Source organism: Hibiscus syriacus, unplaced genomic scaffold (assembly GCF_006381635.1).
Source record: "Hibiscus syriacus cultivar Baekdansim isolate YM2019G1 unplaced genomic scaffold, ASM638163v2 tig00111099_pilon, whole genome shotgun sequence".
NCBI lineage: Eukaryota > Viridiplantae > Streptophyta > Magnoliopsida > Malvales > Malvaceae > Hibiscus > Hibiscus syriacus.
In genome coordinates, this window is record NW_024062984.1 from 852456 (window position 1) to 877632 (window position 25177).

Below are 25177 nucleotides of genomic sequence, written 5' to 3' on the forward strand. Positions count from 1 at the left end.
CTTTTTCATTTTAAACTTTACTTTTGGAATCAAATTATAATTTTAGTTTTATTAATGCATGAACTCCATTTAATTATGTGTTTACATTTTATTTTGATAATTTAATATCAACATCCTTAAAAAATAATTTATTATTATTTAATTAGTTAAAGTTAAATAAAATTCATGGGTCGTATATTAAAATATTAATAAGGAGTTATTATAAAATATGCTTTTATTGTAGTTATTTTTTATATATTCATTATAATTTAAGATGATATATTTTATATATCATAGTATTAATAAGTGTAAATATGATTTAAATTCTATATTTTTAATTTATAACATAATGTCTATATTGGACATTTTATCTTTTCAAACTCATTTTTTAACAACAATCTCAAACAGTTAAATTTTAAAGTATACTTTTAACAATTATTTTCTAATGTACTTTTAAAAGTCATTTTTCAAAAGTATTGCCAAAGCGGTAAATGAAGAATGAAAAAAAAAATTTCCGTAAAACTATTTATTTTTGAATATTTTTTTATTTTTCACACAAAATATCAAATAGCTGATCTCAATATTACAAAAAGATAAAATAACTAACATTACCTTAACATATCTATACTTTTCATTTAAATATTAACAAACATATTACTATATAATAGTAAGGCTGTGTAAAACTCAACTCGATTCAAAAAATTGATGTTATAAATTTGACTCGACTCGAATTTTTTTAACTTGAGTCCAATTATGAAATAGAACTCGAATAACTTAAAAATTTTAATAATTAGTATATTGATTTTCAAGCTTGAGTCGAGTCTCTCAACTATATGATAAATGTATATCACATATGAAGAAATATTTATGTATTGTGTATAGTTATAGAAATTTGTTTAAATTGAAATCAAATAGCATCATAATATTATAAAGTAAATTTAAACAGGAACTCGGATAATTCAACTCGACTAGACTCGAATTTTATAAAATCGACTCGAAAAAATTTCAAGTAAATATTGAGTTATAAATAGGACTAGCCAACTTGAATAACTCAAAAAAATTTTACTTAACTCAATCGAATGCTCACCCTTATATATATATATTAGAGAGAGAGAGAGAGAGGCTACTGGTTTTTTATTTATATTTCACGGATCATGTGTTTAGCAGAATCACTGAACCTTCTGAATTTCCCACAAAGAAATGATACATGCAGAAGATCCTTTGTGAGTGTGTGTGTGAGGGAAGGGAAGAAAACCTACACCACCTCACAGTTCTTTAAAGCAATAAATCTTAATAAGTATATATATATATATACACACTGACACACACATACACATAGACTTTGAACAAGTTTTGGGTAATACTGCAGCTGGTAAACGAAGGATTCGACCATGGAAGCTTTTTCTATAAACGTATTACTTCATTTTTATATCTATATGGCTGATAATAATTAGGGTTTAGAGTATGATTTTAAAACACACATGCCAACTGAAATATTCTATATATATAATCTGCAATAATTAAGTCGGAAATGAGAGCCTGCTATTTCATAAATATACATGCTATATAGACGTTAAAGCCCCCCATCATCATACAAAATAATAATGTTATCTATATATTTATATGTTCCTTTTAAAAAAGCTTATAGGCTACTTAAGTATATATGCGAACTTAAGACAATTGATTATGATTGACTATTTTGGCATTATCATTGGAAAAAAACATCCTGCTTTATTTATCGAGTTTTGGTATGTGTTTTAATTTTGTGTGGTTGATAATCTATCTAAAGATAGAATTAAACCTCATTTGTCTCACCTTAACACAAATATCTTGACGTATACTTCATGTCAAACTAATATAATTAAAAATATTTATTACTATTAAGGATAATTTATTAACCAAAAAGTTTGGAAACCCAAGAACAAGAAATTAAAACAAATTATATGTAAAATAGATTTATGTATATGAGAATAGAAATTACCAACATAACTATACAAACACTACTGTGTATGTAAATCATGACACAGATTTTGCAAGTTTATTCACTCAGGACTCATCACTTTCTGTCTAGAAACTATTTCACCTGGCTATATATATATGCTTTCTACAGAAAAAGAAATATTTCCCTTTTTAAAATTATGTTCTTCGGATTTATTATATATATGATGATGGTGATAAGAATATATATATATATATTACTCAAAAGGCTCAGAGAGAGTAGAAATCGGCAATTTTTTTCATCACCTGTACCTGGGTGGTAAGGCACTTAATGTAATGTGCTGTCTCGTCCAACAAGTTGCATAAATCCATGGCTTCACCACCTGGAACAAGCTCTCTTAGTTCACTTGCTTCGACACCGAACCCAACCCCATCTTCCCCTGTTGTTGTTGTTGTTTTCGTGTTCTTCATGACGGATTGTCGGAACTTAGTCTTCACTGGTCTTCTGCGATGTGATCGGCTCCGAAGCTTCCAAAGCATTGCCCTACTCCAAGTTTTCCTCGACCTAACGGAGTAGGCCATGGACTTGTCTGCAGCCACCTTGATCTTTCGGTATCGTCGGAAGATCTCGGTGGGAGAAGACGAGGATATAGGTTTTTGAGCACGGATTTTGGTCAGAGCCCTGAGGAACCTTGTGGTGAACCTGGATTTTAGAGACCTAGGGTTCATATGGTGAGGGTTATTCATGGTTTATGAGACGAGAAGTTAAAATAATAATTAGGGTTTTTTGGGGTAAGGGATTGGCCTTTTTTCTGTATGGATCAAAGGTAGGAATGGTGAAAATGGGTTGCACAAAAGCAGAAGTGATGGAGAAGACAAAAGCTGACTAATTCTCTGACACAGTATCTAAACAGACCAACCAGACATGAAGGAATGAGGGAGATGTGGTTACTGGTTAGGGGAACTTTTCAAGAACAAAAACATGTGACGAGTATAAGTAAAGGAGAATGAACAAGGGATTGGAAATGGGAGGTGTAAAGAGGAAGGACACTTGGGGAATCAACCCTTGATTTTGATATATACCCCCATTATTATCATTCTTAATAACCACATTTTATTAAATGATTCAATATTTTTAATTATCTGTTTTATTATTCTGGTTTAAAATTTAAATATCATTTACGACAGTGTAAATTGGAATTAGAAATGAATAAAAGGCGTTTGCTTTCGTTTTCAGATAGGGGTTGTAGAGGAGAGAAAGGGAGTTCTGTGGGGACTGAAATGGCCAACCACCACATGAGCGCACATGGTTCCATTTTCCCACTTGGATCGTGGGACCTCTCTTGTCTTCTCTCTTTGTTTATCCATCGTATGTTTGTAGTGTTTTATTATTATTATTTTAAGTTTTTGGAATAAAACATCAAAATTCCCTCACTACATTCTCCACCTTAAAGTTGAGTGCTTAGTTGAATTCGTTTAACTCCAGTAATTGCACCTCGTTTTTACTTTATGTTGGTCAAATTGGAAGGTGGTGGCGACCGGTGATGTCGGCAGCGAGGCCCAAAATCACAAACACAACGAAGAGATGGCGATAATCATAATCAGTTTGTTCACTACAACACTCGATGATATGATGACCCAAACTTGTCCTGATTTACTACAATCCAAATTTCAACCCACTATCAAGTTTATTTTCCATAAAGTGGTTTGACCATTCAATCAAAAGTATTATTTTTCAAGAGACAAAACAGCGTTGTTTTTGCTGTTACATACACTTCTTATGGTGCTCTTGTTATTCTTGTTGCTTTTTGATTGGGGAAGTGCCCCATTCATTCAAAAGGGTATGATTCTGTTATCTTGAAAAATCATTTTGATTTTGACTTTTAACTTTTTATATTATTCCAGTATTGCAAACTTATTGATAATTCGGGACTGACTTGTCTCTTCATCAGTCATGGAACTAAAATACTAAAAGCTTCTTGAGAGAAGTTTTGCACTCAGTATTTTTTATCCAATAGTAATTTAGGATCTTATAAATTTAAATATTGAAAAAGCTTAATAATATATATATTATAAGGAAAAAATATCAATAATAGATGAGTGTGAAGACGAAATAAGTATGATAAAGGAAGAGGCAACTTGAAATTATATATCCTTAAAGTACACTACTTTTTAAAACAATTATTGAAGATTCTGAAGGGCTGGAGAGAATATGGAAATTCTAAGCTTAACTAATAGTGTATAGCCATAGGCCCCCTCCCACCTTCCTCCACTCTATGCCATGTGTTTTCCTTTCTCTTCTTCTCCTTCCATTCATTCAATATTCTTTTAACACCACTTTAATAAGATACACGTACAACACTTCTGCTGATGATCAAGTCTGTCATGAAAAAAGAAACAGTTTAATCCCTGAACACCATGGAAGAGGATGAAGAAGAAGAATGTCAACTTTGTACATCGGTTATAGCAAGAATGTTGTGACTTAATATATCTGAAATCTTACTTCCATTAAATAAGAGAGAAAGTAGGGGGGGTGGGGGTTTCTCTTTCTGATGACAGAGTCATCAGTATGTAAAGAAATATTACTATATATTATCCATTAATGGTGGTTTTGGGTGGACCACAATCAAGTGGGGTGCGAGCATGGTGTGAGGAAAGTGACAATTTGCAAGCTTCACGACAACTTGGAACTGAGCGTAACCTTCCAGTTTGATTTCATCAACTTCCTTTGCTTTTATTATATCACTGTCTTCCCCTTTAAATTTCATATATATCGTTAACCTTACTCCAACACTACATTTAAAGGTGTGTACGTGTGAGAGTGACACATAACTCGGTCTTCATTCACCGTCACTTATGACGGAGGAGGGCCAGTGGCCGGTAGCTGGGTGCTTTTCTTTTGCTCTTTTTAGGGTTTGGTTCACCCCTTTGGTCTGCGTAGGCAATTGCTGGCTAGGATTCAAGTCACGGGCAAGAGGAAAAAGGAAGCACATTAACGATTTGATTTGATTTGATTCTTTTGTATAAAAATATCAAGCTATATATAGGTGGAGATACCGATAGAGATGTTTCATGTTGGCACTTATTTAGCTATATCTCTCCGTGTGTGGATGTTTTTTTTTTTTTCTCAGCAACGTGAATTTATATTAATCACTCATCGTGGAGAAGAAAAAACGAGTCCCCAATTTTGAGTCTCATTAAAAACCCCTCTAACACTATTTAGGGGAAAAGAGTGCTCGAAAAAGGGAAACAAATAAATGGAAAAACCAAATCAAACATAACAAAGACACACCTAATATCGAAGAATCCCACCCTTAACCAAAAGCCCCGTTACATAAACCGGAGCAGGGACTCTGTATGACAATCTGAAAAGATTACCCCCAGTTCCTGCTAACTCTCACAAGCTAACCATTCTAACTATTCCATTGTAAAAATAATAAAAACATTACAGACCCATACCAACTGGCTTTGAACATTTCTCTTCTCCTCGACCCCAGCTTGGCCAAGTAATCTGCCATACTGTTTGCTAACCTTGGCGTGTGCTTAAACTTAACCTCCCTAATCTTTAATGCTAAGCCATCAATCTGTTGAAAAGTTGAGCCCCACCTCCATGGCCAAGTAATCTCTCCGTGTGTGGATGTTACTTAGGTATGCTTGGTACTGTTTTTGTTTTGGCTTTAGGTTTTATTTTCATTTTCTTTTGGAAACCCGAAAATAATTTTATTTGTAAAAAAAATCGAAGACATAAATATAAATTATATCGCGATGACCCGATTATGTGTAAATTTTGTACATTTAATTATAAAAATATATGTTCAACTATTTAATCGATTAAAGGGACACAGAATATAAAATTAATTAGAAATAAAGAAGAAAAAGTGAGAGGCATGCAAGCATTTGGAAATGCTTTGGAGGGGAGACTTGAGATGGGAAAAGAAGAACATGGTGGGGTAAGATTTGCTTAGAGATTGATAAACATCAAGGCATTGGAATTAGATTCTTTAACCACCTCATAATTATGCTTTGCTTGAGATAAGCAGCTTCCACATGCATTGTTTCATTCTTTTTAATTAGGACCACCTTATTTTGTTTATGATTAGGTATCATTTTAATATTCAAGCTCCTAAGTTACTCTTTCCTATTTCTACTTTTTTTTAAAAAAAAATTGAAGTGAATATAAGATAATATCTGTTAACACGTTAATATAGTCTCGTTCAATTATCTTTAACTCTTGAATGATAATTTTTTATAAAGAATTTACTATGATATTAGTGACCACGCCTACTACATATTCAAATTAATTTAAATATTTTTTATATATCTTGATCATTTATCTATTATGTTTAATTTTTTTAGTTATATTTTGATCTATTTGTTATTAAAAAGATCGATTCATTAAAATAATAAATTATGATATTATCTTCACGTAATTATAACTCAACAACGTTTCAAACTACTTCCTAATTAAAATTTACATAAATAATATTTTTTTGCAGAAATAATATCACAAAAAAAATATTTTAAGAAATATTCTAAGATAGTATTCTAAAAAATTCCTACAAGAACATAAGCATGTCGAATTAGCACCTCTGGTTTGTTATTCCACTAAGCCGAGGGCCCAATACAAACAGATTTTTATATATAACATCAGGAAATTTTAAGTTATGGGTCCTTATACACCCAGCTTATTCACCCATAAATCAGAGAGTACTAGAGCGGTTAGAAGGGCAACTAATTTAAAATATTTTCAAATAAACAATAGGATAAATTACGTATTAATCACTTTCGTTTAATTTCTAAGTTTTTTTAATTTAAAAAATTATATACTTTGGGGTAAATTAGATATAAAATTATTGTTCAATGAACTATTTGATGTTTTAGTGACTAATTTGTTACTTTTGTAACTTTAGTGGGGGAAATGAAAACTTACTTAAACATTAATGACCGTTTGTGCAATTTATCTTTTAATTTTATAAATTCATTGTGTCGCACCTAGGGATGGGCATGGACTAGAACCCGACGGGTTCCGACCCGACCCGGCCCGATCGGGTCAAGTTTTCTTAAAAAAATAAGGTTCGGGTCGATTGGGTTCGGGTTTAGGGTGAAAAATACCCGACCTGAACCGAAAAATATATAATTTTACCTTATATATTTAGGCATAATTACAATAATACCCCTCTATATATTATTTTTTCAATTAAGTCACAGTTTTTATTAAATAAAAAATAGTATTATTATTATTATTATTTCGAGTCGGTTTGGTTCGGATCGGGTGAAATTTTGTTTTGGTCAAGTCGGGTTGGATCTCGGGTGGAGGGTTCCTTATTCTCAAGTCGGTTCGGGTGGACCCAATCCGACTCATACCCATCCCTAGTCACATCAGTAAATACGTTAAAGATCTAACGACAATTAATCCAAAATGACCATATTTTAATTAAATAAAAATGAAAGTAATCAAATATTATATTATTTTAATTCAATGAAAAAAATGTACAAAACCTAAACTAAAATGATCAATCCTATAATTTTCTCTGAAAAATATGGATCCAAAAATTAAGTTTAGAAATTTTATTAAAAAATAGGAAAAATATATTGGTGCAAAGCTCTCACGACCTTACACATTTAACTAGTTAGTCAACGGTTCTATAAAATGCCCAATGGGTATCAATGATATCATGTTAACCCATTGATATGAGGGTTGGCCTTTTTTATTTATTTATTTATTAGTGGCAGATTATGTCAATATAGTATATAAGGAATAAATAGGAAATTCATCAGAGCTTGACTATCTGAATAGTTTCGTTGATATAATATAAAAATTGTATTTTTTATTTAAAAATAAAGGTCACCGGTTAAATATTTACCCTGCTAAGTATTATGGGTTCACAAATCACAGGTCATATCCAAATTATTAAATATTCAGTCTCTATTAATTGATTTATTCGATTAAAATATGGAAAATTGATAATCAAATTAAATTAATCACTTAAAAAATGTATAAACACGTAGATTACCCTTTCTTTTATTATCCGAAGAACCAAATACCTGTATCTTACGAGGGGTTTACTGGTAAGCTGCTCTGTTTTTGTTTGTTTGTTAGCGGCGTAAGAATAAGATATTGTAAAAATCCAATACGACTGACAAAGAGGAAAGAAGAACACACCTGATTTGGATAAAATAAATAAATAAAAATAGATACTCTCGAATCTAATGTATGCATCGTTTCGAGGTCTGTTCTGCTGCAACACAAACATGAAATAGGACCAAACATAGTCCCTTCGGGACCAAAAACAAAAACAAGGTTATTTCATGTCAAGTCATTATGATGTCATCATTGTTTAAATCATGAATTAAAAACAAGATAAATGAATTCTCTGTTCAAAATTTCTATCAAGAACCAAAGGGTCAAAGCTTCGTTGTCGATTCGTTGGATAGTTGAATTATTTGGCATTTACCAATGGTGAAAAACAATTTTACGGAATGAAAGATATCAAAAATTACCATTAAAGGATAATAAAAAGCAAAAAAAAGGGGGGGTTAAAAGGGCAGAGGTTGTGTACACAGTTGCACATGTCCTTATCAATTGAACTGCTTCCCTGCAAAATAAAAAAAAAAAAGATAAAAAATTTATTCTTTCTCCCTGCAGCTTTGTCTTCTGCAAGTTTTCAACTTTAAAACACTGTTATCCCTTTCAGATCCATTAAGCACCCAAAGTTAAACTGTTGAGTGTTGACCCCCTCTACTGACTTCGTCGTCCTCTCTCTTTCCCCGTACGCAATGGGGGGTTTAAACCCTAAATCCAAAGGCCAATCCATAGTCTTTGCAGGCTAATCACAGTAAAAAAGAACTCCCACAAAAACCAAAGTGAAAAACATTGGAATATACACTTGATCAAAAGCACGCTAGCCCTGTTTTACTAATCTGTCTTTCATCTTTTCATTATCTTACCTTTCCCTCTTTGTCCTGGTGTCTCCTGCTGTGAAACTTCGTCATCTGGTCAGGGTTAATCTTTCTTTTTACCCAGATAAAAAAAAAAATTATTGCTTTGGATCCCACCTCCATACCTCTACTTTTTTACCCTACCTTTCCTTTCACTTCACCCTTTAAATTGCTATACTTCCCATCCTCGCACGAAGAAAGAAACTAGTGAAAGACGACACACAAATTTTCGACTCTCCTTTGAAAGGGCTTCTTTGAATGGATGTAAGTGAAGTCTACCTTTTTTTTTCCTTCTTTGTTTTCAAATTGAGTTTCATGTGTGTTCCGTTTTTGGTTTTGTACATTGTACTTTGCATTGCTGTTGGTTAGCATAGTGGGATTCTGTTTGTGTGTTTAGGATTATTACAGAAGGAACCATGTTCCGGCCTTTGGAAGCTGGGATTGGAACAACGACCTTCCTATTACTCAGTGTTTCGAATCGGCTCGACAAACCGGGTTGCTTCGTTACAGCTACACCGAGGATCGTGATTTATATGTCGCCGGTGATCTGTATGAGAACGATGTTGTTACTCCCGCCATGATTGTCGTTCCTCGTAAAAGGGTATGTAAACCAAGAACTAAACAAATCAAAGCCATGGTAAATGGGTTATTTTTAGTCTTAATGAATGGAAATTTGCAGACAAAAGTACGACAGTCGCACGTTAAAGAAGACAAAACGCAAAGCTGGGAGGCCGGTGACGTGAAACAACCGGCAGCGGCGGGAACAAGCGCAATTCCCACGGCCAAGCCAACCCCAAAACCCGTCGATGAAGACCTTTACAAAATCTCACCTGACCTGCTTTACGCAAAACCCAAAAAGGTAGGCTCCACTACTCCATTAATTTTAAAACTTAAAAAGCTTTTACAATCTCCAGTCTCCGCCATTGTTCCCCATGTGTGTAATAACTATGTTTTACCTTTTATACAATCATTACATCACACATTAATGTTCCATTTTTTTTCAATCTGTTTAATTAGATGAAGAAGAAAGGCTTGTGCTTGTTCTCCTGCTGCTTGGTGCTAAGTTGATTATTTTGAAGCCTCCATTGCCGCGCGTTGCTTACTGCATTCTATATATATGTTAGTATTACGTAAATATAGTTTTTGTTTAAGATGTTGAGAAATATTAAATGGACAATGCCATGGGGTCTACCTTTTTATCTTTCCCTTTCCTTTGTATACTAAAGGGGTTTATTTGGGTTAAGATGATGATTATTGTAGTGGTTATGGTTATATTAATTAATTATCATGTGAGGTTATTAATTACGAGCATAATATAATTAAAATCCTCTTTTTCTTATTTAAGACAATCTCTTGATGATTTCCATTGGAAATATGTAAATCTTTGTTGGACTACAAGGAAGGACAATGGAATTGAACTTTGCAAGTAGTAAATAAAGAAGAAAATTACATTGAAGGTCACTTTTATTTCATTTATAAAAAAATATCACACTAACATTATCTCTTATTACATTAATGATATCATAAGTTAATAAGAATGAAAAAAAAATCACTTTTTTTAATAAAAAAGTTGATACAAATGATTAAATTTTAATGTTACTACTTGTGTATTTAAATTTTGTTAACATATTACACCATCAATATAACAGAGCTAACATTTGAGTTATCATTTTGTGATAAACTAATAATGTAAGTGTTCAAAATGTAACTTTTGAATGTTGAATGATCAAAATCAGAAAAAAATGAAATAAAAGTGACTCCTAGTGTAGTTTATCCTAATTAAATATAATTAATTGATAAATTTAAACACAAAAAAATTAAAAAATATATATATTAGAAAGTGACTAAGTAAATTGTCACGCCCCCAGAACTTCGACGCCTCACACCGTCGGAATATCAGAGTCAAGGTCTGACGGGTCGTGCGGCCTTAGACGCTTTAGACGCTCCTCGGTCTTCTCGGCGACTAAGTAAGCCTTACCCAAGCTAAGTGAGTGTGCAAACTCACAAAGGTTGGAACCAAGCCCTCAAGGCTTTGGATTGCGGAAGCTTTAGAATGCCGACAAGGTCGGACTATCGTGTGGAAGTGCTAACACGAAGGTGGCTACTCCTGGCCACCGAGATAGGCAACAAGAATAAAGAAACTAAAGAACTCAGAAAGATAGAGCAAATGCCTCAGAGCTTTATTACTCTCTCACAAAGAGAAGAATGGAATTGGGTTTCTTGTTCTTCACAGTGAGCTTGTTTAAAGCCCGGTAGTCGATACACATTCGAAGGGAGCCATCATGCTTCTTCTGGAATAGCACCGGTGCACCAAAGGGTGCCTTCGACGGTCGGATATGTCCCGCATCTAGGAGCTCTTTCAACTGTCTGCGAAGCTCCTCTAACTCCGGTGGGGCCATACGGTACGGTGCCTTGGCGGGAGGCTCCGCATTCGGCACGAGCTCGATCCTGTGGTCCACCTCTCTCTTCGGTGGCAAACACTTTGGCAACTCTGTTGGCATTACATCCCTAAACTCTGCCAATACTTGTCCCACTTCAGTCGGGACTTCCTCGGTCATTGTGGGCTCAGTTCCCACCAATGAAGCCACAAAGGTGGGTTCCTCCCTGCGCACCCCCTTTGAGAACTGGATCGCGGATAGCATCTTGGCATCGGTTCCAGACTCTCGACTTACCGGAACAATGCATTGGTGCTTCGGATCACAAATTACTAGGCAATCGGCAAATGGCAAGGGAAACGCATTAATCCGATCAAGGAAACTAATCCCAATAACAAAGTCGAAATCATCGAGTGGGATTACCTTTATGGACTCCTTCCCGGTCCATCCTCCAATGCTAAGCTTGATTCCTCTTGCTTCCCCAACAATCGGAACCTCCTTGGTATTGACGGTTTTAATGAAGCCACTTGTCTTCTCTATACGAAGATCAAGTTTCTTGGCAGCTTGTTCGGACAAGAACAACTCTGAGGCACCCGTGTCCACTAGTGCACTCATCTTTTGGCCCGCCACGGTGATGTCTACGTACATCAGTCCCTTCTTCTTGCGACCCTTCTTGATCTCCATGGAACTAATGATGGAACCAAGCTTCAAGGTCTCCTTCTCTTCCCCATCATTCTCCTTGATGGCAGCAACTTTCATAAGCTGAGGACAATCCCTCTTCATGTGATTTCCTCCACAATTGAAGCACGATAATTCTCCCTTCTTCTCCCAAGGATTGGAAAGCTTTTTGGGTCGATCATTCTGCTTCCCATTACCCCCTGCTGGCTTGTTGGAGATTCCTCTGGCCTTCTCTCCCCCACCATTACCTTTGGGTTTTGGCTTTGGTTTGTGAGAGTCGGTCTTCTTTATTTCAAATGGGGCAATGGCCTCGGCTTCATCCAATGCCTTGGAGAGAGTTTTCACTCCCCTCATCTGGATCTCCAAGTTGGCCCACCGTTGTAGTCCATCCATGAATGCAAAGAACCCTTCTGACTCACCTAAGTCGGGAATTTGCATCTTGATCTCAGTGAAGTTCTTGACATACTCCAAGATTGTACGGTCATGCTTCAACTGTTTCAGTTTTGCTCGAGCCTCGAGCACAGCATTCTTCGGGTAGAAATGCTCTTTGAGTTCGCCCACGAACTCCTCCCATGTCCCGACCGGATCCGTCCTCTCGGAACACCTGTGTCGCCACCATAACATAGCAGCATCAGCAAGATAATTTGAAGCAACATTTACCTTGGTGGCATCATCCCCGATGCCCATGCCTCGGAAGAATTGCTCCATGCCCCAGATGAAATTCTCCACATCTTGGGCAGTTCGACTCCCCTTGAACTCCTTCGGCTTAGGGACGTCGATCCTGGGTCTTGGTGCTTGCGCCTCCCCAGTCACTCCATTCAACACTGCAGCCTTGTAGACAAGCAGCTCACTCTTGAGCTCATTCATCTCCCGCATCAGTTCGGCCCTCATGGCCAAGTACATGCTCTCGAGACCTCGGGTACGCTCATCCACCGTCTCTGTCATGTCGTTGATGAGTGTTTGGGTTTCTTCGCGAAGCACATCCTCCACAGACTCCAGTTTCTCCAAGCGAGATTCAACCGAGTCTTGAGTCTCCTGAACTTCGTTATATCGATCTTCCAATCTGCCAACCCTTTGCTCAAATGATGCCACGACATCCTTCGAGCTTCCACGCTTCTTCGCCGCAACAGCACGAGTCTCCATCACTTCACTGGCTGCTGGGACCTCGTCATTGTTGTGTTGTGCCATTTCTCGCAAAACTAGCTCTGGTACCACTTGTCACGCCCTTGGAACTTAAACACCTCGAACGTGCGACCTTAGTCGCCTTCTCTGTGATTGCGGCTAAGTCAGCCTGAAAACAACCCAAGCAAATATGCTTAGATTCCCAACGGAAGCAAAAACAAGAGAACTTAGCACAATAAGCAAGACAAGAGAACTTTGAGAGAATGCTCTGTGATTGTCGTGGGGAACGTCAATCCTCCATCTGCTAAAACTTTCATAATACTTTAGACGTAATCGCTTTTATTTTTTAAAATGATAATATTTCATATTGCAACGTGATTCTATAACTTAATTTATTTAAATCTATCACGTTATTTAAATCTATCGAGTCCCATGATGGATATTTTATAATTCTGACTGCCGGAGGTCTTATACGGAAGTTACTCTCAACCTGACGTTGGGAACAGCCTACTACCTTACCTCCCCTCACCCCATTACATATGAGAATAAGATTAGCTAATTTTATTACGCTATTTAAAACATGTTCTGTTATTCAGTCTCATTTTAGTCTGGTTCCAAGTTAAAATATTGTAGGTCGTACTTTTAACCTGTAACCTTTTCTACCGGTCACGCGGTTAATTAACCTTATTTTAGACTCCGCAGAATATAACCCTTCAAATCAATAAATAGTTCAAGAAGAAAGTGATTTCTCTTTCACGTTGGGTAGTGATGATTCTTTTTCTTTATTCCCAGGCCCACTGTAATGAAGAGTTCACCGAATGAGGGAGACGAATTGATGAAGGCGAGAAAGCATGCAATGGAGATGAATTCCAACGAGCCACACCGGTTCATTCTGGCGACACGTTCACCGAGCCACCTGCTGGCCAACAAGTTGAATTCCTAACCACATGGTGGTGGTGGAGGTGGTGGTCAGGATTCAGGATCCTATTAATCTGTCCAGGTTATGTACGGATTCTTCGACATTAAAACTGAAACCCATTACAGAACGAAGGCTGCCAGGTTATTAAACAATGCCCCCCCCCCTCTTATCTTCTTCTCTCAGGTTATCATCATTCGTTTCCAGGTTGTAAATAGCAGAAAGAAAAAAAGAAGAGTATGGACGATTCTGTGGTTCATAAATGAACTAAAATAACTCTTTTTGACTTTCATCATCGATTTTCCTTTGAGATTGCGTATTAAAGAGGGGGCATAAACTGAGATTTCATTGAGAGTGTACAGCCTGGGTCTTTTAGTGCTCCACTGCAGAGCCTTTTGAGTACTTTGATCGTAATAGTAATTTAAAAAAAAAAAAGGAAGAAAAGGCAAATTACACGAGTCATTAAAATTTTATTATTATTGAAGTTATGAGAATTATATAAAAATTATTAAATTTACTAAATATTATAAAATGGTCATTACATTACGTGTTAGAAAATGATAAATAAGTTTTAATAAATTTAAAGATAATAGTAATTTGGGTAAAGTATAGTAATGGTCACTGAACATTTCTAAAGCTTGCATTTAGGTCTCTCAACTTTTAAAACTTGCAATACAGTCCCCCAACATTTATTCCGTTTGCAATATGGTCCCCAACTTAAACCACCGTTAGAAATTAGGGTAAATTATATAAAAGGTTATTGAACTTTTCAGACACTTGAATTTAGGTCCCCCAACTTTTAAAACTTACAAAACAGTCCTCAATTTCATTCTAAACCCCAATTTCCAAAGTAATTCAATTTCATTCTAAACTTTAAATTCCAAAATAATTCAATTATGTCAGATTTATTATTATTTAATTTCATCTTATTTCATGTGATACGTATTTTTTATATAAATATAATAGTATAATTCTTATCTGTTGAAGAAATTTTTTAATTAAAAAAAGTAGTTAGGATATAAAAGAGGTTGAAAATAATTCGAATTTTAAATTTATAAAATGTTATTTTGACGTATAAATAAAAGTGTAAACTACTAGGTTGACAACTTAACTATCTAGCCCTTTTTACTTTTGTCATCGATCTTTTAAATTTATCAATCATACAACATAATTATTTAACTGTTTCAACTAAGCCACTAGTCGTTACCAATTGATACAAATGATGAAGTGGCAGTTAAAAGGAATTGACATTATTATACATTCAGTCTTTATTATTTATATAATCAATTTAGTCCTAAATTAAATAGAATTTAATAAATTAATCATTTAATTAGGATCTGACATGTGTTAGCACATGATCATGACACGTGTCATTGGTGACACATGTCACCACCTAATTATTTATATATGCTATCAATTTGGTCCTAAATTAAATAAAATTTAATAAATTAATCATTTAACCAGGATCTGACATGTGTTAACACATGATCATGATATATGTTATTGGTGACACATGTCACCACCTAATTAGAAGAAAATTAAGTTACAAAGAAGTAAAATTTGGGTCTTGGGCAAACTCAAACCTGAGTCACGCAAATGAAAGATATAGGGTGGAGCCATTAAGCTAACACCATCGTTTGTGTTAAGAGATATACAATAATACATATACTAATAGTATGACCAATGCAGAAAAAAAAAAGAATATAATGGAAAATGGAAATAATAAGATTTGAACTTCGGCAAAAAATTTGAAAGCAATAAATGATGGGAAAATATTATATTTTTTTACAATAAAAAATATTATATTTGATAAATTGTTTGATAGATTTAATATATTTTTTAAATATTAGTTGATACAATATTTTAAAAGAATAAATTTAAGATTTATATATTTTTAAACTAAATTTAATAATTATATTTTTCATATTTATAATTCATGATTATATATATAATCTTAAGTTGAGTATTTCTAATATAATTAATAATTTTAATTTCTTATTAAAAATAAAATATTCAAAAAATATAAATGATTCATACATTAATATATGAATATATTTTTTATTTATACATCTAAATATAAATATACATTTATATAAATATATTTTTATTCGTATATTGAAATATTTTGATTAAAACATGAACATATTTTAAATACTAGTTTATACAAGAAAAATAAAATATATCAAAAATATAAATGATTCATACATTTAAATATAAATTGAATCATTTATATTTTCTATACATCTATATTTAATAAGAAAATAAAATTATTGGGGGACTGTTTTGCAAGTTTTAAAAGTTGGGGACCTAAATTCAAGTGCCTGAAAAGTTCAATGACCGTTTATATAATTTACCCTAATTTTCTAACAGTGATTTAAGTTGGGGACCATATTGCAAACATAATAAATGTTGGGGGACTGTATTATAAGTTTTAAAAGTTAGAGGACCTAAATACAAGCTTCAGAAATGTTCAGTAACCATTACTATACTTTACCCTGATAATTTTTATGAATGGATGAATTCTGAGAAGACTATCAAATCAAGAGAAATTACTTTACAGTTTTGAGAGGCTTTCACTTCTTACATGGGGTACGGATGTTTGCTTATGTCGTGTTGATATTTGATTGGTTGATTACTACAACAATGTCGAGTCAACAATGTGATTGGAATCAACATTATAAGAATTTGTTTTTTAATTTAGAATTTTGTTTTTGCCATCCAAAGAAGGAAGGGGTTTAGGAGTAAAGGAGCTGCTGTCGTTTGAACAAGGTTTGTATGATGCGTAACTTTTGACAAATTCTATTTCAGGTGAATACTCTTTTGGGGTAGCTTGGGTGCAAGTTTATGTGTTGAAAGGGGATTGTGTTTGGCATGCGCGGGCTTCTCAAGGTGGAAGTTGGGATTGAAAAATGTTGAGACCAAACTTAGGTCCATTTAAGAATGTTTATGAAAGCGTTTTTAGCTCAAAATTTAGTTTGGAATATAATATTTTTTTCAGCCAACAATTCACGTTTAAAACGTGATTATTGACTTAAATTAAGAAATTGGAAAAATGGTACTTGGAGTATACATGCTACCACAGAGACGAGGGCGACATTTCCAACTCAATTTACTTTATTTGCAAATGCTAAGACTTGAACTCTTAACCTTACTTGAAATATCTAATATCGTATCTAGTTAAATCAACTGATTATTTTTTGTATAAACACCAATAACCGATCTATTGATCAATTAATCCGGATTATGTACTGCAGAGGTAAGGGAGATCCTCCCAATCCAATTTATTTTATTCGCAATCAACTGATTATTGATTATATTCAAATACACTTAATTCTAAGTGTTTATAAAATATCGATATTATTATAAATAACTAACATGTATTTCGCAGTTGACGTAAAAAATTGAGTTCATCTGTCGCTTGGACTCGGGCTTCTCCCTCCCGGAATAGTGGGCTTTAGATACCTGCCCTCTAGACTGGATCTTTCAACCAAGTAACTTATGTTCCTTTTGTTTTCAAAATTTTAAAAATACATTTTGGAAAATTAAAATTAAATTATGTGAATATAAAAGGGTCATTTACATTATTTTCATTAAAAATATTTTATAAATTTAGAAGGAAAAAAGTTTTTTTTTTCAACTTAATGAATTGATCAAAGTAACTATTTAGTGCACACAAATAAGCCAAAATATCTGCACAGAAAACCATTGTCTTTGATACACAATCAATAGGCTGGAAAAATAAGCCAGTAAAGAGTGTGCAAAAAACACAATTTTCACCCACAAGCAACAGCAGAAGAAAACCAGATCTTTACCAGTCGATAAAACAATCCCATTGCATTCAAGTACGAGTATGGAATCTGTGCTGGAATACAGTCGTGCTAATTTGGATTTTTGGAGGTCACGGTTCGTGCAGGTTATATGTACTAGACCAGAGGCCTATATAGCTCCATGAAAGCACTGACAGTAATATTTACTGCTTCTTTTGTTTTTTGCGCGTGTGAGAATGTATGTAGTGATCGCCAGAATATTCTCAAAACTGAGAAGGGCCCAATGCAATCAAGCATATAAATGTTGGTGGGGGCTTGCTTGTTTTCTCAGAAAAAATGGGGTCTCATCACCTTCTGGCTTTATTCTTTCTTTAATTTCTTTCGATCTCAGTTTCTGCCATTGTTGGTTTAGTTGAATAGGTTCAAAAGAAAAGTCACCCCATGTGAATTTTTTGTTTTAATATACTTTGAGACCACTGCCACATGCCAACTTGCAGTTGCAGTGACCCTCACTTCAAAAACCCTTGAAAACCCTAACACCATATCAAATATACTATATTTTCTCAAATACAATCATCTTCTTGTTTCGTTCCCAACACAAAGAAAAATGCACGGATAAAGCTTTCCCATTTTATAAATTTCCCCAGAATTTTATGTTCGATAACAAGACAAGGAGAACATTAAACCATATACTTTTAGCACAAAAGTTACACAGCATAATCATGACCTATGGCAAACGCATTTGTAGTGGTATGCACTATGGATTGGGTCGTTTCCTTCAACCGGGACTTGTTCCGCTCTGCATTTGTATTTGCATCCTCTACATTCGTTATAAGTGCAGGTAGGAGCCGTAGATCCAATCATCAATCTCCTCCAACTCCGTTTCGTCTTCCCTTCTTTACCGCCATGCGTTGCCTGAAAGAATGTTTTTGAGTTAGAAAATTCGTTTCCATAATCATAAAAGAAGTTCAATGCTTAAGAGTACCCTTTACCTGCAAATGCAATGGCGGATACTGATAGACCCCTTGTTGGAGAGGAAGTATAAATGGAGTTTGAAATCCTGCAAAACCAGAATGTATCATGAAAACAAGACGAATGCAACCGTTTTCAGCAAGGGAAAGGGAGAGGAAAATAACCTTGGAGGGAAAGGAGGAAGGAGAAGAGCAGCAAAAGTAAGAAGCATAGTTTAATGAATGCCATTTCTCCAGTTTGTGTTGGAAGTGAAGTGTAAGGAGGTGGATATATATGAGGTTGTAGGGCGGCATATAGGGAGGATAAATGGGCGAGAGAGATTTTTGTGGTCATGTAATGAGCGTAAGAGATAGACTGGCAAATCTTTCAGTGACTCAGAAGGGGCACGCTCACTGCACACCTATAAGGGGTCCCCCAAGGGTAAACCCCACAGACAGTTCGGGTTAAAGGGAGAAATTTCAGATGTCGAGGTGGAAATATGGAATCATCATGGTTTTCAGAACCGGACTGGTCATGCTATCGGTTCATTGGTTTAACCGATCGAACCAAATTTACCGGTTGAAAGATCCGGACGACTTCATAATTATTTAAAAAATTAAATAAAAATACCAAAAATATTTAATAAAAAATAAATTTTTATATTACAATTCATATTCAAAGCAAGTCATAACATATATAAGTTAAAAACCATAAAATCAAGTGAAACAAAATGATTCAAATTAACTACAACATAACATTTAAGGTAAAACATATTAAATAATAAATATAAGTATATAAGTATAATTAAAAAATAAATTTGGGGCTAAAAAAATCATAACAAAATGATATTGTTTGGTTTAATTTTTTTTTTTTAAAAACAATCCCACATGGCTAAGAAACATAGAAGATCATCCCAACTAACTTCTATAAATAATAGAGCTAATTTGACATTCAAAATCATGGAGCCTTTTGGTGAGCATTGAGTGAACTATTCTTTCACTTCAATCAAGCTCGAATTTTAGGCTTTAATTGAGCTTCTAATTTTTTTTTGAGTTCAAGCCTTTTCGAGTTCAAGCTTCAATATTATATTTCGAGTTCGAGTTGAACTTGATAATTTTTAGCTCGTGAGTTTGAGTCGAGTTGAGCTTACTTTTAAATTTTTCAAGTTCGAGTCGAGCTCAGCAATACTCGAGTTCGAATTGGCTCGTTTAACAAACGACGTCGTTTGGTTTAATTTTTTTAAAAAAATAATAATAAAATTGGTGGTTTTTCCCGGTTTTCAGTCGGTCTGGTTTGAATGGTTCAACGGTTTCGGTCGGTTCACTAATATCAATTCAACCGATCTAGATTAAACCGAATTAGACAACGATTATCGGTTGAACCGGCCGGTCCGGTCCGATTTTCAAAACACTGGGAATCATTAATGGTTGTTGGCCTACACTTGCATTTAGGAAAGCATTTCGTCACCCACCAAAATCAAACACGTTTGACTTCTTAGTTCGGTTATCAGTACCCAAACCCTAGTTTGAATCTGAAACCTCATCTAAATAAATATATCTATGTTCGATATATATATATATATATATATATATTGATGGAAGATTGGTGACAACCCGCTATTCACAATTCTCATTTTTTTAGTTTGAACGGAGAGTTGTAGTCGATTATTCATATATAAATCTTTACTATTTGTATACACCTAAGGCGATAATGAGTTTAGAGCAAATTAAACTCGAATGAATGTGATAAATCAGATATATAAAATTCTAAAAACCTATGTAGATGAAAGAATAACATCAAAAACATGATTTGCAAAAGAAAAATTAAAAAGAATACTCCAACAATATTCATAATATAATATCATCACAAAATTAAAATAATAATCCCTTTGTCCCATCAAAATTATCTGGTTTTAAAACTATCCCTTTAGATAAATCAATAACTATCACTAGATACATTTTTCTTTCAATTTTTTTTAGTTCCCAAACAAAATGAAATTGAACCTTTTTATGATAAATTTGTTATTCCTTAAATTAATTTCAATGTCCGTCCTAAGGATGTACCAATATATTTTCATTAACTTATACTAAATAGACTTTTTTCTTATTTCATGTGCGGTTGTAATCTTAATTATATCATCATATAGATTTCAGTGTACAAATATAATATCATTGTCTGATCATCTTTCCTCCGATGACAAACACATTTAGTATTTAATGAAAAGTGTGGTCAAAATCGTTTTTAGGTTTAAAATACATGTTTTGAGAATATGTATATATATTTTAATAAAATGAACTTTTTTTTATTAATAATCATCATTTAAGATATCGAAGACTTAACACGAATTAAGTGACTTCAGTGGTTAAATGAATTATTGTAATTTTTATAGATTCAGAGTTCAAGCACCAACAACTGTTGGGTATTGGAACATTCATTTTCAAATGATCGAGAGTCTTCAGAACATATATTATTACTTATAATCACTCTGGATTAGTAAACATCAAAGATTTATAATTTGTTTTAGATAAAATTTAAAATACTTTTTTGTAGAAAACATTTTTAGGAGGTTTGTTTTATAATCAGAGTATAAAAGAGATTCAAAAGTTATGAATTTGAATTTAGTTTAGTTTAAAATCCTTTGAATGTGTATAAATCTTATGAAAGATGTATTTCTATTACGAACAATTAAAGGAGAAAAATATAAATATTAATAATTAAATTTAACATTAAGCCTAAGGCAAATATTGATATCATTGTAAAATTAAACTAGCAAAAACATTCCTAAAAATTGGGGCAAGATTAGGGTATGGACTAAGCAATGGTTCTTGGAGTATAGGTAGAAACAAGTCCAATAGCTTTTAGGTAGTCCCTAACCAAATAGGGCTTGTGATTGGATCAAACTAACAAAATCTCTTAATTATTGATTGAGATCGTTTAGCTCGTGCTTAAATAATTTATTAATTATTAATTTTATGATAATTATATTTAATTATAACTATATCAATATAAATATATTAATTAAAATTAAGTTATTATTTTTACATTATATTAACTAAACTAATTGTTCCTATAAAAAATGTGCCTTGACAAAAAAGAAAATACTAATAAAGGAAAAATTATATGTTTAGTACTTAAACTATCAGTTTTGATTCATTTTAGTACTTAAACTTTTAATTTTTTTCAAAACCATACCTTAAGTTTAGTTTTTATTTTATTTTAGTACACTCATTCAAATTTTAACATTAAGTTTTGAAAATAAATTGAAAGTTTAGGCACTAAAACTGATAGTTTAGGTAATAAAATGAAACAAAAACTAAACGTTAGGTATAGTTATAAAAAAATTGAAAGTTTAGGTATTAAAACGGATCAAAACTGATAGTTTAGATACTAAATGCGTATTTTACCCAAGAATAAAAAGTAACTTCCGGAATTTCAGTTGAGGTATGGAAGTTCCCGCGGATACCCAACTTAAGAAGAATGCCTTAGCTTGCCGCCAACCCTTACCCTTCGTCGTCTTCCATACCCAGGAAAAAAGAAGAAAAAAACCATGTCAATCCACCCAAACAATCCCTTTTCTTTCCTTCCCTTCTCTTCCTTGTCAAGCAAAAACAACCCTCTTTCTCTCTCAATATATATCATCACCCTGCAAGCCATGCCGTCGCCAATCATCCATCATTTGCAAAACTTAGCTCCCTTCATTTTCCTTCCTGTTTCAGCTCTTTTTTTCCGTTCCCATTTCAAAACAGAAGATGGAGTCTCAAGAACCAAAGGCTACCGGCTCCACTTTGACGCCTTCGATGTACTCGAACCGGGTGATGTTGAAAACCGTGTTGGAAAGTTGTGATGGCGGCGATATGGGGTTGGTTAGTAAGACGGTGGTGGTTGGCGGGTGGGTTAAATCTTCCAAGGAGGTGAAGAACCACCCTGTTCCACTGCCTCCAGATGCTTCGCCGGAGCGTAAAGGACTGTCCTGTTTGGAGATTCTTGAGTCCCGAATCCCCTGTTTCAGGACCATTATCAGGATTCTGTGCGGTCCTGCTAGCTCCCCATCTGTTCGAGAAAAGCTCGAGTCTTTGATTCCTAAACCATCATCTTCTTCCACATTGTTTCTACTGATTAACGACGGCTCTTGCATTTCAACTCTCCAGGTATTCTTTTTTCCCTTTTTCTAAATAAAGAGATTACTTAGATTGATATGCAGATGTTTCTAATTGCTATGGAAATTTCTCGACCAGGTCTCGATAGATTCAACTAGAGCCCCAATGTCAGCAGGCCAAACTGGAACATGTATATTAGCCCAGGGCGTTCTGCAAAAAGCTTCATCAAATGGAAAACAAACGATTGAGCTTAAAGCAGAAAAAATTCTTCATGTTGGAACAGTTGAGCAGGATAAGTATCCTCTGTCCAGGAAAAGATTACCTCTTGACTCTTTAAGGGATTATCCTCATATTCGTCCTAGGACAACAACGGTATTCTCAGCATCCATTGCTACTTTGTGTCATAAAAAAACTACCTTGAAACTGAATCGAATATGTTCCTTTGTATATGCTTTGCATTACAGGTATCATCCGTCACTCGAATTCGAAGCGCCCTAGATTTTGCATCCCACACATTCTTTCGGGACCATGGTTTTTTACATGTGCAAATGCCAATCATCACAACTACTGATGCCGAAGGGTCCAGTGAAAAGTTTCAGGTTACAACTCTTCTGGGAAAAACAAACAAGAAAGAGGAGCCACTCGGTGTTAGTGATGCCGATACTGTTAGCCTTGAAAATGTTAAGGCTGCTATAAAGAAGAAATCGAGTGTAGTTGAACTACTCAAGCGAAGTGACAGCAATAAAGAAGCACTTGCTGTTGCTCTTCAGGATTTGCAGGAAACGAATGAATTAGCTCAGCAGATTGAAGCCAGAGAAAAATCGAAACCAGTAACTGCAGTGAAGCCCGGCTCGGTGAACTTCAATGAAGATTTCTTTGGTGGCCAGAATTATTTAACTGTTTCTGGTCGCCTTCACCTGGAGAGCTATGCATGTGCGATCGGACATGTTTACTCGTTCGGACCAAGATTTCGAGCCGATAAAACAGTGTCCCCCAGACATGTTGCTGAAATGTGGACTGTTGAGGTCGAAATGGCTTTTTCACAGTTAGAGGTAAGAATTTGCATTGGAGCTTCCATCTTGAATGAGTTTTCATAAATTAAGATTTCTGTTATATTATTTTCCATTGGAGCTTCCAGGACGCTATGAAATGTGCAGAGGACTATTTCAAATTCCTCTGCAGATGGATATTGGTTAACTGTTCAGAAGACATGAAGTTTGTCTCGAGAAGAATTGACCAAACTATTACTCACCGTCTCGAATACATGACGACAAGTTCTTACGACAAGATTTCCTATCGAGAAGCAGTGGAAATTTTGAGAAAGGTAAACCTGGACAACATATTCTTCCTACGTATTAGTCATATGTTACTCGGACTCGTCATTTTTCTTTAATTACTCACACAAATCCGGATAACATAGATTAGGCCATCAAACATTTCAACCATATCTACAGCAACTTTGATCTGACTGAACGTTTTAATTTCATTCTTTAACATTAGGTACCGGATAAGGCTTTTGAAGCACAACTTCAGTGGGGCGTCCCCCTAACAGCCGAGCATCTAAGGTATGTATTATGCAGATATTAACCAAATCATGCCAAATGCAAGAGCGTTAGACAGAAAAGACTTTTATTAGTTTGGTTCTTACTATCCATTTACTCTTATGGCAGCTACTTGGCTGATGATCACTATAAGAGGCCTGTAATTATTTACGATTATCCGAAAGCAGTTAAGCCATTTTATGTGCGCTTGAACGACGATGGAACAGCTGTTGCAGCCTTTGAGATGGTTGTACCCAAGGTAAGTCTAAATTTTATTAAGAGGCGAAGAAAATTCAAAACATATATCTTCAGGGACCAACACATGTCCTGGACCTCCTGGTTTAGAATGGTTATAAAGTTGGATAAATTGCATTTGCAGATTGGAACTGTGATAACAGGGAGCCAAAATGAAGAGCGCTTTGACATGCTAAGTACAAGGTAATGCCATCCTTGTTAGTCTACTGCAAATGTTAGGAACTTTTGCATTCAAAGATAAATCATCTTATTTTCGGAAACGGTTTTCTGACTTCAGGATCAAGGAATTTGACCTGTCGAGAGATCAGTATGATTGGTACCTAGATCTTCGCAGGCATGGAACGGTCAAGCACTCGGGATTCAGCCTGCAGTTCGACCTGATGGTTCTCCTTACCACTGGCCTCACTGACATCAGAGATGCAATTCCTTTTCCCAGAAGCCATGGCAAAACCAACAACTAACATCGAAGAGTACATGATATATAGTTCATTAAAATCGAGACCAGTTTCAGCTTCCTTGTATTCCAGACAAAGAAAAACTTGTGTAGACAGATATACTAAATACAGAATACAAGAAATATCTTAATTTATAGCTAAAGATCACTCTTATTTGATTCCAA

General features: G+C 34.5%; 5 protein-coding genes across 5 annotated transcripts; 2 read left to right on the forward strand and 3 right to left on the reverse strand.

Moving 5' to 3' along the window:
- Window positions 1-2088: 2088 nt before the first annotated feature.
- On the reverse strand, window positions 2089-2966 carry LOC120153173 (transcription factor IBH1-like). The gene has a single exon (XM_039165175.1). It carries the CDS (start codon window positions 2662-2664, stop codon window positions 2188-2190), a length of 477 nt encoding a protein of 158 aa, XP_039021106.1. The 5' UTR covers window positions 2665-2966; the 3' UTR covers window positions 2089-2187.
- A 5652-nt stretch (window positions 2967-8618) lies between these two features.
- LOC120153238 lies at window positions 8619-10065 on the forward strand. The gene is made up of 4 exons (XM_039165231.1): window positions 8619-9120; window positions 9254-9457; window positions 9536-9715; window positions 9874-10065. The coding sequence occupies exons 1-4, from the start codon at window positions 9115-9117 to the stop codon at window positions 9922-9924; spliced, it is 441 nt and encodes a 146-aa protein (XP_039021162.1). The 5' UTR covers window positions 8619-9114; the 3' UTR covers window positions 9925-10065.
- A 288-nt stretch (window positions 10066-10353) lies between these two features.
- LOC120153338 lies at window positions 10354-13097 on the reverse strand. Its single transcript, XM_039165316.1, has 2 exons — window positions 11052-13097; window positions 10354-10359 (listed from the first exon to the last, which is right to left on the reverse strand). Exons 1-2 carry the CDS (start codon window positions 13095-13097, stop codon window positions 10354-10356), a joined length of 2052 nt encoding a protein of 683 aa, XP_039021247.1.
- A 5333-nt stretch (window positions 13098-18430) lies between these two features.
- Window positions 18431-19035, reverse strand: LOC120153261 (EPIDERMAL PATTERNING FACTOR-like protein 9). The gene is made up of 3 exons (XM_039165250.1): window positions 18851-19035; window positions 18707-18774; window positions 18431-18629 (listed from the first exon to the last, which is right to left on the reverse strand). Exons 1-3 carry the CDS (start codon window positions 19017-19019, stop codon window positions 18435-18437), a joined length of 432 nt encoding a protein of 143 aa, XP_039021181.1. The 5' UTR covers window positions 19020-19035; the 3' UTR covers window positions 18431-18434.
- A 3292-nt stretch (window positions 19036-22327) lies between these two features.
- On the forward strand, window positions 22328-25161 carry LOC120153258 (asparagine--tRNA ligase, cytoplasmic 2-like). The gene is made up of 8 exons (XM_039165247.1): window positions 22328-22813; window positions 22901-23134; window positions 23227-23814; window positions 23901-24086; window positions 24263-24327; window positions 24433-24562; window positions 24683-24741; window positions 24836-25161. The coding sequence occupies exons 1-8, from the start codon at window positions 22415-22417 to the stop codon at window positions 25017-25019; spliced, it is 1845 nt and encodes a 614-aa protein (XP_039021178.1). The 5' UTR covers window positions 22328-22414; the 3' UTR covers window positions 25020-25161.
- The last annotated feature ends 16 nt before the right edge of the window (window positions 25162-25177 follow it).

Excerpts from the sequence above, each read along its gene's own strand:
- LOC120153261 (XM_039165250.1), bottom strand. The coding sequence starts at position 19,019 with ATGACCACAAAAATCTCTCTCGCCCATTTATCCTCCCTATATGCCGCC. Across the intron at positions 18,775-18,850 it reads CTTCCTCCTTTCCCTCCAAG|GATTTCAAACTCCATTTATA; the intron begins GTTATTTTCCTC and ends CTGGTTTTGCAG. Across the intron at positions 18,630-18,706 it reads ATCCGCCATTGCATTTGCAG|GCAACGCATGGCGGTAAAGA; the intron begins GTAAAGGGTACT and ends ACATTCTTTCAG.
- LOC120153338 (XM_039165316.1), bottom strand. The coding sequence starts at position 13,097 with ATGGCACAACACAACAATGACGAGGTCCCAGCAGCCAGTGAAGTGATG.
- LOC120153258 (XM_039165247.1), top strand. The coding sequence starts at position 22,415 with ATGGAGTCTCAAGAACCAAAGGCTACCGGCTCCACTTTGACGCCTTCG. Across the intron at positions 24,087-24,262 it reads CAGTGGAAATTTTGAGAAAG|GTACCGGATAAGGCTTTTGA; the intron begins GTAAACCTGGAC and ends CTTTAACATTAG. Across the intron at positions 24,742-24,835 it reads TTTGACATGCTAAGTACAAG|GATCAAGGAATTTGACCTGT; the intron begins GTAATGCCATCC and ends TTCTGACTTCAG.
- LOC120153238 (XM_039165231.1), top strand. Across the intron at positions 9,458-9,535 it reads TTGTCGTTCCTCGTAAAAGG|ACAAAAGTACGACAGTCGCA; the intron begins GTATGTAAACCA and ends GGAAATTTGCAG. Across the intron at positions 9,716-9,873 it reads TTTACGCAAAACCCAAAAAG|ATGAAGAAGAAAGGCTTGTG; the intron begins GTAGGCTCCACT and ends CTGTTTAATTAG.
- LOC120153173 (XM_039165175.1), bottom strand. The coding sequence starts at position 2,664 with ATGAATAACCCTCACCATATGAACCCTAGGTCTCTAAAATCCAGGTTC.